The sequence below is a fragment of the Myotis yumanensis genome, unplaced genomic scaffold (assembly GCF_028538775.1).
Source record: "Myotis yumanensis isolate MYYU_CA2020_CCGP unplaced genomic scaffold, mMyoYum1.0.hap1 SCAF_4, whole genome shotgun sequence".
In the NCBI taxonomy this organism is placed as follows: Eukaryota; Metazoa; Chordata; class Mammalia; order Chiroptera; family Vespertilionidae; genus Myotis; species Myotis yumanensis.
In genome coordinates, this window is record NW_027223755.1 from 103647066 (window position 1) to 103660104 (window position 13039).

The 13039-nt window shown below is 57.5% G+C and overlaps 3 protein-coding genes and 1 non-coding gene across 6 annotated transcripts in view; 2 read left to right on the forward strand and 2 right to left on the reverse strand.

Moving 5' to 3' along the window:
* Nucleotides 1–1110: 1110 nt before the first annotated feature.
* On the forward strand, nucleotides 1111–1181 carry TRNAG-CCC (transfer RNA glycine (anticodon CCC)). The gene has a single exon. It is a non-coding gene; the product is annotated as a tRNA-Gly (tRNA).
* Nucleotides 1182–1562: 381 nt separating this feature from the next.
* METTL26 (methyltransferase like 26) lies at nucleotides 1563–3209 on the forward strand. 2 transcript variants are annotated; one of them, XM_070411623.1, is made up of 6 exons: nucleotides 1564–1806; nucleotides 1971–2133; nucleotides 2339–2398; nucleotides 2675–2742; nucleotides 2836–2914; nucleotides 2985–3209. In XM_070411623.1, exons 1-6 carry the CDS (start codon nucleotides 1610–1612, stop codon nucleotides 3030–3032), a joined length of 615 nt encoding a protein of 204 aa, XP_070267724.1. In that variant the 5' UTR covers nucleotides 1564–1609; the 3' UTR covers nucleotides 3033–3209. The 2 variants fall into 2 exon arrangements, with proteins under 2 accessions (XP_070267725.1, XP_070267724.1); XM_070411624.1 differs by lacking the exons at nucleotides 1971–2133; nucleotides 2675–2742 and having other exon boundaries at nucleotides 1563–1806.
* Nucleotides 3210–3672: 463 nt separating this feature from the next.
* WFIKKN1 (WAP, follistatin/kazal, immunoglobulin, kunitz and netrin domain containing 1) lies at nucleotides 3673–6916 on the reverse strand. Its single transcript, XM_070411625.1, has 2 exons — nucleotides 5817–6916; nucleotides 3673–5201 (listed from the first exon to the last, which is right to left on the reverse strand). The coding sequence occupies exons 1-2, from the start codon at nucleotides 5985–5987 to the stop codon at nucleotides 3729–3731; spliced, it is 1644 nt and encodes a 547-aa protein (XP_070267726.1). The 5' UTR covers nucleotides 5988–6916; the 3' UTR covers nucleotides 3673–3728.
* A 321-nt stretch (nucleotides 6917–7237) lies between these two features.
* The window catches only part of RAB40C (RAB40C, member RAS oncogene family), a 32524-nt gene continuing 26722 nt past the window's right edge, over nucleotides 7238–13039 (reverse strand). For both annotated transcript variants that reach the window (XM_070413376.1, XM_070413375.1), the window contains exons 5-7: nucleotides 10382–10459; nucleotides 9869–10091; nucleotides 7238–9020 (exon numbers count right to left, since the gene is read on the reverse strand). In XM_070413376.1, the coding sequence (XP_070269477.1) occupies nucleotides 8740–9020; nucleotides 9869–10091; nucleotides 10382–10459 (582 nt within the window). In that variant the 3' untranslated portion in view covers nucleotides 7238–8739. The remainder of the gene's footprint in view (nucleotides 9021–9868; nucleotides 10092–10381; nucleotides 10460–13039) is intronic.

The following is a 13039-nucleotide window of genomic DNA, read 5'->3' on the forward strand; positions in this document are numbered from 1 at the left end:
TTTTATAGCAACATAAACTTATATTGTGAGTTATATTAAGCAGATGATGTTATAAATATCCAAATGGCCCTTGGCAGAAAAAAGGTTCCCCACCCCGGCTCTAGGTGGGCTAGGAGTGGTGAGGGGCTTGGCTGGTGAGGGGCGCGGGCAGTGAGATCTCAGGTGACCATCACTGGTCAAAGGGGGTCAGGGGCAGGGAGTGCAGCTGACAATCAGGAGAAAGTGAAGCAAAAAGCGAGTCAGATTAAGAAAAGCTCAGGGCTGTGAAGTGTTGAAGGAAGTCGGGTGGTCACAATGCAGAATGCCAATGGCTCTTCCTGGAAGGGGGAGGCCCGTCCACTGAGTAGGGCCCACCCTACACCACTCAGGAAATTCACTTCCCTCCACATCTGACTAGACCCACAGCCCCTGGTCACTGGCCCCACCCGCATACCCCTGGCCCCTGGCGGGCAATGCCAGGCTGAAGTCTGGGTTAGAGTCTGAGTGCCCTAGGTTTCCGGGGTCTCACTCGTGAAAAATTGCCCAGCAAAGGAGATAAGATAGTCTGGACTGCAGGGCCCCGGCTCTCAGCCTGCGAGAAAGGGCCGCCCTGAGACATGGGCCCCAAACGGACAACTGGGGAAACACCTTGGATACAAATCGGCCTCCGATTTGGCTCAGGGGTCACCGATCCTCACACCATCCGCGGACCCCGGGCGAGCGCCGGTCATTTCAGTGTCACAGACAAGCCCGGGGCATCACCGAGTCCGCCTTCTCTCAGGCTTGCCGGGTTCCCGCAGGCTGGGACCAGCCCGCCGACCGGAAGCGCCCCCCGCACGCTTTGGCTCGGGAAAACCCGCGGTTGCCATGGCTTCCACGCCACAGGCCCGCGTCGAGGCGGTTCACAAACCCCCGTCCCTGGGTCCAGCTCCCAAGCGACACTGTGAGACCTCCCACCACCGCGGACCCGTGCAGCCGGCATTGCTACCCTAGGTGCCGCTTGCAGCCGCTAGACGCGCCTTTCCCAGGCTGCGATCGCAGGGGTGGCGCGGCGCACGCATTATGACATTTGAGCAGGGGGAGGTTGCGTCACAACCTCCTAGGTCTCGCGAGCCGCAAGGAACCCAACAAGCGCCGCTGGTGTAGTGGTATCATGCAAGATTCCCATTCTTGCGACCCGGGTTCGATTCCCGGGCGGCGCACGTAACCTTTTTAGTTTGTTTTTTTCTCTCATCTCAACAAGCTGTCGGTGACAGCAGAAATTTCAAGACGAGAAAAAACCGGAAGCATGGGGTAACCATCCATTTCGGTGCAAGCACGAACGAGACCATTTCAGAGTCACAAGAACTATGAAAATGTTAGGGCAGCCATGGCGACAGAGTGCTGAGCTGAAAAGCACCTACATACCAGCGACCCAAACTCTCCGCCCGATGCTCCGCAGGGGCAGCCGCCCCCTACGCGCCTCCAGATGAAGCGGGCCCTTCAAACAGCTATACGCGTCCTCCTGGGAACTGTAGTCCGTGGGGGCGGGCTTCCCGGGGGGCGGGCTTCGCGACGGCCTGACTACAACTCCCGGCGGGCCTTGCAGCGGCCGTGCTACCGCTCTGGACAGACCAGCTGTGGCGCCGTGATGCTTTTGGCAGCGGCCGCCGAGCGGAACAAGGAACCAATTCTGCGCGTTCTGCGGCAGTATGTGGACCCGGCTCAGCGCGGCATTCGCGTGCTGGAAGTGGCCTCGGGCTCCGGCCAGCATGCGGCCCACTTCGCGCGGGCCTTCCCCCTTGCGGAGTGGCAGCCGTCTGACGTGGACCAGCGCTGCTTGGACAGGTGCGGGGAAGACGGGGCCCCGGGTGATGAAAGTGGGCCTCGCCCCCCCACCCCCACCCCCACCCCGGCTTCTCGAGCCCACGTGACTGCTGTGAACGCGGTTGTAGGGGGCGTCAGAAACGGGTGCACAGGCCACCTCCACTCACGGGCTGTCCCTCCGACAGCATCTCGGCCACCACTCAAGGCCAGGGATTGTCCAACGTGAAGGCTCCGCTGTACCTGGACGTGACCTGGGATTGGGAGAAATGGGGCGGGATCCAGCCGCAGTCGCTGGACCTGCTGCTCTGCATCAACATGATCCACATCAGCCCCCTGAACTGCACCGAGGTCTGTGGGAGCTGAAGCGAGCCACCCAAGGACCAGTACCTGCGCCAGGGGGCACCCTTCCCCTTGCATTGGGTGCCAGGTTTGCCCCATTTCATAAGGCACTGAGGCCTGGGGAGGTCAGGTTGAGTCTCCAGCCTCCAGCCCAGAGCTCTTTTGGAGGCCTGGGTAAAGTTACTCACTGCCATCCTGCCTCTCCCCTCCCTAGGGGCTCTTCAGAGCAGCAGGACACCTGCTCAAGCCCAAGGCGCTGCTCATCACCTATGGGGTGAGTGCCCCTGCACGAGATGGAACTCCCCTGACCCTATGATCCCAACCAGCCTCAGCCGTCCCCTCTTTTCTAGTCTCCTTCCCTCCCGTCTCAGTATTTTCCTTTGCCCTCTCCCCCACTACCTGCCACCATTGAAACAGGCCCAGACCTTCCCCTCTGTCTCCCTATACCCCTCAGGCTCATGGGAGCAGGGAGCATAGTGTCCTTTTCATCCTCCAGGCGCAGCCTGCAAGTCTGCCCAGTGGCTGACCCTGTGTCCCTCTGTCTCCACAGCCCTACGCTGTCAATGGGAAGATCTCTCCCCAGAGCAATGTGGACTTTGACCTGTCGCTCAGATGCAGGTTAGAGCTGGGGGTCGGGGGGGGGTGCGTGGGCCTACTTGGGAAGGCAGGTTAGCTGGGTGACTCCCAACTCTACCTCTTTTCCCCCTGCAGGAACCCAGAGTGGGGGCTGCGGGACACGGCCTTCTTGGAGGACCTGGGCCAGGCCAGCGGTCTTCTCTTGGAGAAGATGGTAGGTGGGAGGGCCTGGGGGTCTGGGTGGCCTCCCTGGGCAGCTTCTTCAGCCAAAGCATCTCTCCTAGGTGGATATGCCAGCCAACAACAAATGCCTGATTTTCCGGAAAGAGTAACTCTTCTTCCAGCATGCCTGTGTCCCCAATGAGGCCCCTTCTGGGACAAACCCAGATAGCCAGCCCCTGCCTCCCTGGACCAGGCCATGCAGACTGGCCTTGCCCATTCTGGGGGCTCTTGGTCAGTGGCCACAGGGCTGCTGAGAACCTGGGAATAAAGTGTTTCCTGCTATCCTATTGCTGGTGTCCACTACGCCTCTTCTGGGAGCACCCTAGGTGGTGCTGGGTGTGCAAGCTGTCTCCAAGGGCTCCATTCCTGGGGGCAGGAGAGGTCTGGCCTATGGGGTCAGGGCTTATGGACGTCCTAGACCCTGCTGTTCCACTTGCACGGCAGAGAAGGGAGAAGACTCAGGGACTGCTGAGGCAGGACTGAACTGGCTGCATGGCCCTCCTGCCACCAGAGGTGGCACCCACCCCTGGACCTAGTCCTGGCTTGTGCTCTTGGAGGGAAACAGGAGGCTCCCCAGGAGGGAACTGGTGCTCCATGGTGACCTTGGCCTAGAGCCTAAACACCAGTGTGGTGGCAGGACCCAGCTGGATCACAGGTTGGATGGGGGAAGGGAAGGGTGGTCACCCTGGGAGGCTCAGCACCGGCAGGCCATGATGTCCCTCCTGGGAAATGCTTTTATTGGGGGGCGGGGACTGGGAGGACTGGAGGACAGGGGCAGGCAGTGCTCTAGGTAGGTGGAGGTGGGGCTAGTCCTGGAAGCGGTTGAGCAGCTCGCAGGCCCTCTTCTCCAGCAGCTCTGAGATCTTCTTGATGCGCTTCTCGCTGGCGATACGGACATAGCTGCCAGCATCCAGGACAGCCACACCGTCTCGTACTTCACCCATAATGACCAGCGGGCCATCACCTGCTGTCACATTGGGGCAGGGGCAGGCCCAGTCCATGCCACTCAGTGTCACCTCCAGGTACTTGGTGCCCAAGAACCTGAGGCCCATCTTGTCATCCTTGAGCACATCGTCTAGGGCCACACGGGCAATGCTGCCACCGCCAGCCTCCGATTCCTCTAGCACTTCTGTGAGTCGCCCTACAATAGCAAAGTCACTGCGGCACAAGCTCAGCGCCAGCTTGCTCCTGAGGCGGCAGGCCCGGCAGGGTGGCATGCGCGGCACAGGGCAGGCATCCTCACAGCTCTCTTGGCTCTCGAAGTTGTTGCTGTTGCCTTCACAGCCACCATACATGAAGGGGTGGCACTGCTGTAGCAGTGGGCTATAGGCCCAGCGTGGCTCCCAGCCTTGGCAGGGGCCCTGCACGGCTGGCAGCACACAGTTATCCCCTGGTCCGCGGGCACAGGCTTGCTGGCACTCCTCATAGGTCTCAAAGCCCTGGGTGCCTCCATCACAGCTGCCAACTTGGAATGTCATGCAACCACCCCGCTGTGGGTCAAAGTGCCAGAGGACATGGCTGGAGAGGGGGCTGGCACAGGCCTGCGCTTGGGGCAGGCACTCCGCAGGGGCGCTGGAGGCCCTGTCCCTGGCTGGATCCCGCTGGACCACAGAGAGTGGGAAGTCAGCCCGCAGCAGGCCAGCAGTGTTGCGTGCAGTGCAGGTATAGAGGCCGGCATCCTCAGGCCGGGCATTGTAAAGCACCAGCTGCCCAATGCTGGTGACCACCACATTGCCATACATCTGGTCTGGCCGCATGATTAGGTTCTCCCGCTGCTCACTCTGCTTCTCCCAGGTCACAGCGGGTGGCGGGCGGCCACTGACATCGCAGTGGAGGCTGGCGGTGCCCCCCACATACACCACCTGTGGGGAAGGGCTGCTGTAGAGGGCAGGTGGCACTGGGGTGTCCCCGGGTGTCGGGCGGGCAGTGGTCTCAGGTGGCCCTGGGCTGCTGGGTGGCCAGGTGAGAATGTGTTTGCAGGGCACAACGTGCAGGTGGAGACCACGCAGGCAGGCCTCTGCATCCATGTAGCAGCGATTATAGTAGGTGAGGCCATCTGAGGCACAGGTGAAGCTGGGTTCCTTCTCACAACGGTCACGGCAGCGGCACACAGGCTGCCCGTCCCAGATGTCGCAGTCTGAGCCCTGCTGTGGGCATGAGAAGCCTTCGCACGAAGCCACCAGTGCAGGTGTGGCCAGGCCACCGTCAGGGAATCGGGCAGCCACACAGCTCTGCAGCCCACACACATTTGTGCAGCACTTCTCAGTGGCCAGGCAGTCCTGGAGGAGGGGGGGTGAGGGGCAGCTCAGCAGGCAAACACTCCCCAGCCTCACCCAGGGCTCAGGCATTGCTAGGTTGGGGTGTCCCTACTCCATCTCCCTGAGCCTCAGTTTTCCCTCTGGAAAGCCAAGCAGGCTTGTACAAATTTCCATCCAGGGCTATTACAGTTGCCTCACTGACAAGTCCTGTGTGTCATCTCACTGAATCCTCAGACCCCCCCCCCCCCCCTCAAAGCAGGTTTAATTATTCCCGTAGTGCAGATGATGAAACTGAGACCTAGGGGGGACGGGCAGCATGCTCAAGGCCACTTCAGGGGATGCATGGCCAGGCTGCAAAGGGGCATCCAAATGTGGCCCCTGCCTTTCTACCTGGCTGGTCCTGAGAACAACTGACCCCTGGGTGGGGGTGGGCAGGTTTGGTGGGCGATGAGGGTAAAGATGGAGTGTCCCTTAAGACCCTCATAGGAGCATGGCCTGAAACCCCTGCAGGATGTGGGAGAAGAGTAAGGAGACTGCAAGGGCTGGTGGTCGGGGGATAGGGTCTGAGCTTCCCCCAGGCCACCCTAATTTCCTGGGACTCCCACCGGGGTGGGTGGGGATGGTGCCCACACTCACCTGGTCCCCGATGCACTCGCGCTCACAGGTACTCTGGGCGTCCACCCACAGGTTGGGGCTGAGCTGGTTGGGGCACACGCCTGAGTGGCTTCTGGGCCCCTGCAGCAGGCTGGCCCCCGAGGTCAGCCCAACCATGAGGAGTAGCGGTAGAAGCAGCCTCTGGGCTGACATGGGGACCACCGGCCCAGAGGGCGGGGGCGTGTGGCTGCCAGCCCTTCAGGCCCTGCTTTGCGATGATCCCTTTAGGCATCCACCCTTCCAGGCCTGTGGTCAGCACCCTAACCTTGGGCCCCTGACCGATCCTCTGGGCTCCCCGTTGGCCCCCAAGGTCTGAGCCCACAGCAGATACTCCCTCTGTGCAAAGGACTGGGTGGATTCCAGATCTGAGCTCTGGCAAGACCCCTTCACAGCCTGGCCCTCTGTGGTTAACAGAGGGCAGGGGGCGTGGTGGGGGAGGGGCTGAGGCCCAGGAGCAAGGAGACACTGGCCACCAGGGTTACTGAGGGGCGGAGAAGGGCTGGCTCTGGTCAGAGTGGGGAGGGGAGGGGACACTGTAACCGGAGGCCCTCCTCCCTCCAGGCTCTGGGCTCAGGGGATCAAAGCAGCCTCACAGACCCTCCCAGCTTGGATTCAGGACCCGGAAGGAGGGGGAAGGGAGATCAAACACAGGGACCGCCAGAATCTGCCCTTCCAAACCCTTCCCTGGGGTCTGGGGCCCCAGGAGCATCTGCTTTAAGACTGGATGAAAACGTCCCATGACCCTCTGTCTGACCTTCTGACCCAGGAGGCAGGGTAATAAGAGCCTGGTCTGGTCAGAATGAGACCAAAAGACATACCAGGTGCAGAGGACGCCATTGATCTGCTCTGTGAGGGGGCCTCAGGCATGGGGGGCCAGTGGGCCAGACTTTGGACGGGGCTCAAGGCCCAGAACCCTCCCACAAAGCTGCGGCCTGAGGTGGGGGTAATGTGCAGTGTGATGGTCCTGGGCTGGAGTGCGTGTCAGGGGACGGCCCACCGCCTCCACCACATCCCTGCTCCATGCTCACTGCCCTCCCAGGCAGCAGTGGTTATGTCCCACCAACACCCCCAGGGAAGGTTCAGTTTCCCAGGTTCAGGATCCCAGGCTCCAGCCTTGGGGGCAGCGGGAACAGGTGATCCCGCCAGCCATCTGCTTTACTGCCGTGTAGGGAAGGACAGGCTGGGTGGGCTGCCTGCCTAACCCAGAGAAACACAGCTCATCCCTGTATCCAGGGAGGCTGATGCAGTCACACTCGGCCCCAGTGGCCAGGATGCATACCTGTCAACAAGACTAGTCATGGGGAGGGGGGAGGGGGGCGGTGGGATCGACAAAGCAGCCCTGGACCCATCATGTGTCAGAGTGCAGACCCCACCCCACCTCACACCTTTAACTGACCAGCCAGTTAAAACCAGAGACTTTAATTCACATAAAATGTAGCCTGGAGGTCAGAGCTTACATTTACTGTACAAAGAAACAAAAACCGTCCAAAATGAGCTCAGGAATGGTGCGAGTGTCAGCAGCAAAGGGTAGTGTTTATGTGGTGAACGCAGGACCGTCCACACCCTCACAACAAAGTCCATGTTATTTGGTTCAAAATACAAAGAAAGGGGCTCCGTTGGCAGGACAGGACAGGCAGGGCCTCCTCTGCCTGACCCTGCTGGTGGCTAGGCCTTGAGCAGAGCCCCCAGGCACCTCTGCTCACAAGGGCCGCAGACCCCTGCCCAACCTGCCTCCCAGAACAGCAGGCATAGGGCTCCCTCCACAGAGGAGTCCCAGGGGAGCCCAGCAGGAGGTAGAGTTGAGCACCAGTGTGACTGGTGGTCATGTCACCAGCCAGGCAGGTGGAAGGAATGAAGGCTTCCAGCTCAGGGTTGGCTGCCAGATCATGGAGGAGGTCCACTGCTTTGACTGCTCCAGGTGGCATCACTAAGAAATGGTTCTGGTGACATGTGACCTCAAAGAGGGGCGATGCCAGGTGAGGAGCAGCTATGGGGTGATAACCAAGGTCAGGGAACAGAAGCTGGCAAGAGTGGGATCCAGACGCCCAGAGGCGAGTGGGCCAAGACTCAGTCCAAACCTGCAGAGCACCTGGCAACCCCTCAAGTATTCATTGCCTACAGACAGCTCTGCATCTTCACACACAGAGATGCAGAGCCCATCTCATGTAGCAACGTGTAAAAGTGCCTCCACGCAGGGAGGGAGGTGCACCCCACTTCTTTTTTCTCCCAGAAACATTGACATTCTGCTTGGAGTCCATGGCTCCATGACACACAGGAACATCACCCCATTGTGCAGACTGCCGGGCCCACACCCGCACCACTGACCAGTACTGTGTGGTAGGCACATTAGCCACAATACTCAGAAAGGCTGACACAGGTAGCGGGGTCCAAGAGTGCTGCCCAGAGCTCCATGTGTCCCCACGGGGCCTTGCATAGTCCACACTCCACGTGAAGTGTAAGTGACGGTAAATTCCTTCCCATCTTTGCCTCCAGTCCTACCCTCTCCAATGTCCCAAAGGTCATCCCCACGAGCAGACATGAGCTCACCCCATGGCTGCATTAAGGCTTCCCTGTCGGCCCTTTAAAAAAGGTATAAAAGTGGTGAAATGTCTTCTATATAAATAAGTGAGCCAGGCCCCACGGGACCCCAGGACAGTTCCCTCGAGGGGGGACCAGGAACAGCATGTGGGGACTTGGGCTTGTTTAGAGACCCAGCCTCTGCTGTCCTACAGGGCTCCTCTGGCTGAGACCACCTGCCTACTAGGTGTGCTCCACGCTCCCAGGAGGGGTCATGTGGCCAGTCTTCCCTGCACATGGTGCCGCCCGAGCGCCCAGCAAGGAGCTTCCCCAAGCCTGAGACCTCACTCCCCAAGCGTGTCCGGATGGGCGGTGCCTGCCTCCCCCGCTAGGAGATCTTGCAGTTGCTCCTGGAGCAGTTCTGGGGTGGGCTCTGGGGGGGACGGATGGACTTAGACCTCTTGAGGCTGTTGCCCTTGCTGCCGCCACCCCCCGCCCCACTGGCCAGAGAGTAGGAACGCCCATGCATCATCACGGCATTCATGCCATTGGCCATCGAGAAGGACTTGAGGTGGCTCTTGATGGTGACAGGCAGTGGGAGCTTGTCGATGAGGTGCACAGGAGTGCATGAGACGATGGCACGGCAGCAGAGGTCCTGCAGGCTGAACACTGCAGGGGGTGATCAGAGAGAGGGGGAGTCAGACAACAGGGGTCAAAACAAACCATAGGGGGAAGGGATCAGTGGTGGGGGAGGTGTCAGATGGGAGGATCAGACTATGGCAGGGGTCAGCCATGGAGAGGGTCAGACCATGGGCAGGGCAGTCAGATGATGGGGACGTTCAGACTGGAGAGAAAGACAGTGAGGTGCTGAGAGGTCTCGGAGCCTATGGACCTGAGTAGGGGGACACTAAGGGACAAGCTGTCATCTGGCCAGATGAGCACAAGTGACACTAGTGGGGGATGGAGGTTTCCAAACCAGGACCCTGGATGCTGTACTACTCTACTTGGTGCAGGGCACCACCGGGTGCAGCCCCTGGATGGCACCCTGCTCCTGCTTTCTCCCTACAGCTGCATACTGAGAAATGTCCTTGGGGACCCCACTTCTGAGAACTAAACTAGCTCTGCCCCAGCACCTCTCAGGAGACTGAAGCTTCTGGGAACACTAGCTACCCCTGGCAGCTCTGGGTGGGCATGGCTTGAGCAGCTGAAGGACCGGGAAGTACACAGGGATTAGAAGCCGTTCCCCTGCTTGCTCTGAGACAGGTCACCACCCCCAGCACGAGGGCATCATTGGAATGTAAGGCATGGTCCTCTCCCATAACTCTGGGACCCCCACATAAAGCACATGCAGGATGCAAGTTGGTTTAGTTGCAGCACGTTGTGGAAGTTCTACAACTGGGGAGCCCCGACACCTGGAAGGGACCACGACCTCTGAAGGGTCACCTGTCCACGTCACCTGTCCACTGCACTCTACACTCAGGTCTCAGGCCCTGGTGGCCGCACTGGCTGCACCTCACCTCGGTTGGGCCTCCAGATCTTCTCCATGCCATGCCGCATGAGCACGATACGGGACAGCTCAGTGAAGGACTCGGTGACATTGAAGTTGCACAACGGGCTGACCTCGAAGAAGGTCATGCAGTTCTTTTCTGCGTAGGCACGTGCCTGCTCTGTTGGAACTTGCCGCTTGAAAGCCAGGTGCAGCCGATTCCCAACCAGGATCCGGGGGACCCCAGGTGCATGCTGGGGGGGGGGGGTGCAGAAGACTCAGCACAGGTATGAATGTGGGATGCCCCCTTCTTGGCTGTCCCCCTCCCAATTCTATGATGAGGTGGGGCTCAGACCCATGAGCCATAGCCTCTTGAGGCATGAGATCCCGACCTTCAAGTGCCATGGATGCAAGAAAGGACGCACAAAGCTGGGGCCATGGGAGAAGCAGCAAATTGGGGCCACAAGGACTCTTGTGGGGATGGGAGCACACGTGCCATGGGGAGGATGACCATGGAAGGGGGTGTCCACAGGTGCACACCTACCTCATCAATCTCCTTGATCCATCGGTCAATGCCATCGAAGGACCAGCGGTTGGTGATATCATATACCAGGAGGATCCCCTGCAAGGAAGATAAGCGTGTCACGAGGCTGAGGGGTCGGCCAGATGGAGGCCTCTTGTTCTGGCACAGGCCCCGGCGTGGACATGCACCCTTCCTCCTAGGACAGGCAGGGCAGGGACACTTGGCAGAGCCAGAGAGCTTTCAGGGGATCGTACAGGTTACTTAACACATGGCAGTGTAGACAATGTACTGTGAGACACCCTGTCATATTTAAGAGGGGTCTCTGATGTTGGACACTGTGTCTTCTCGCCTTGGCCAGGTCCATGTGGCCCTGGACACCCTTATGTGGGGTGGCAGCAATGTCATCCACGGTCAAGGATCTCATAGGCTCAATGCTGCCCCCTCCTTCCCCTTGGGGACTTGGCTAGGGCAGAAGTGGCATTTTTTTAACTTCTTTCCTCCAAGTACATAGGAAGCACTATCCTGTGACCATTTGAAAGTCATGGGAGCTAAAACAGATGCACGCAGATCTACAGTGTGGGGTAGACCCTGTGGATAATCCTGGTAGGCAGATGTGGACGACTTGCCTTACACTCTAACAGTGTACTCTTCCTTGGGGCCCCAGGGAAGCTGAGCGAAGGTATTCCTGAGTTATCCAGCCCAAACTTGCAGAGCAGGACATCAGTTACTCTAGCAGCTGCATGTGCAGCTCCACTGGCCAGCAGGGGGTTTGCTACGGACTTTCCTGTCACATCCCTTAGAGACTAATTACTCAGAGCTCAGCTCTAGGCTGTCTCCATCTGCTCTGAATGTCTCAGCAGTGACCTGTCATAGGCCTTAGGAAAGTGACTCCACGGAGTGCCCCCAGACCCTCACACCGCCCATCTGGACCTGCACTCCACTCTGAAGCAGGCTCACAACCCTCCATGCCCCACCGTGTCTTCATTCAGCCTATGTTCCCAACACACAGAGACAGGGAAAAAGTGCAGCTGAGATGGAAGGCACAGGATGTCTCCATCTCAAAATGAGTGATTTTAAAGCCTTTCTCTTTAAAAATATTCTTCAAATTTTGAAAGACTTAAATGTAGCCCCTAGGTCAGTGATGGCGAACCTATGACACGCGTGTCAGAGGTGACACGCGAACTCATTTTTTTGGTTGATTTTTCTTTGTTAAATGGCATTTAAGTATATAAAATAAATATCAAAAATATAAATCTTTGTTTTACTATGCTTGCAAATATCAAAAAATTTCTATATGTGACACGGCACCAGAGTTAAGTTAGGGTTTTTCAAAATGCTGACATGCCAAGCTCAAAAGGTTTGCCATCACTGCCCTAGGTCCTGCTAAGAGGAATGTAGGAATTACTGAACGCCCATCCAGTGGCCCTCTGGACGGAAAGCTTCGTATAGAACAAACAGAGCTGCCTACCTCCCCATGTGGAAGGGCTATGATTAGAAGGAAAGACCCCCTCCCTTGAGCCCACTTGAAGAAACAAACCAGTTTGATGGGGACAGAGAATAAAACTGGAAGGGAACCATGGGGTAGCAGGAGTGAGTCCTGCTGCTTGGGGAACAGGGAACAAAGCCCTCTGGTCTGGGGTTGGATGGAGACGTGCCATTGACCCTCCAAATCCCCTCCTAAGAAATCACTGAGAATGTGTCCAAAGACCAGCCCTCACAGATGTTCATCACAGCATGAGACAAACTGCACATGCAGTGGGAGCTGCTGAATAAGTTGAGGTGCACACATGCTGATCCTGGGCAGGTGCACAACAGACTGCATAGTGAGAAGCACGGATCCTAAATAATATGTAAAATATGGTGTTTGTTTTTTGTTAATCCTCTCTGAGGATATTCTTTCCATTAATTTTTAAAGAGGGTGAGAGAGACACAATGTAAGAGAGATATATCTGTTGGTTGGTTCTTGCACGTACCCCAACAAGGGCCTGCAACCCAGGTATGTGCCCCTGACCAGATTCAAACCTGCAACCTTTCAGTGCACAGGCTGCTCTATCCAATGAACCACACTGGCCAGGGCAGTATGTTTAAAATAGAAATATAAACATAGAGCACACCACACAGAAAATGTTTCCATGGATGTAACCACATTTTCAAAGGCTGGATGAGGGTTTATGCTCTTGCTTTTGCTTATCTATGTAACATTGAAAAGCGTAAACTAGCTTGGCCGGTAGCTCAGTGGTCAGAGCACCGACTCACAAACTGAAGGGTCCCAGGTTCAAGGGGCACATATTTGAGTTGCAGGTTTGATTTCCAGCTCTGGTCAGGATGTGTGTAGGAGGCAACCAATCAATGTGTCTCTCTCATATTGATGTTTCTCTCTCCCTTCCTTCCTTCTACTCTCTTTCTAAAAATAAAAAAATAAACAGAAAAAAATACCCTCAGGTGAGGATTAACAAAAAAACAAACAAACAAAAAATTCAATTCAATTTTGGCATGTGTCATGCATTTGTATGGGAGAGCTCCCAAGGAACTCGGGCTGCAAGTGGAAGCCTCTGCCCCACCGCCACAAGCACTTCTGTTAAATGGTCCCTGAGCCATATGCCCACCCACCTGATCGGTCCTAATCAGCACTCACCAAATGGTAAGTGCACACCCCACTTTGAAACCCCTTTTTGTGTG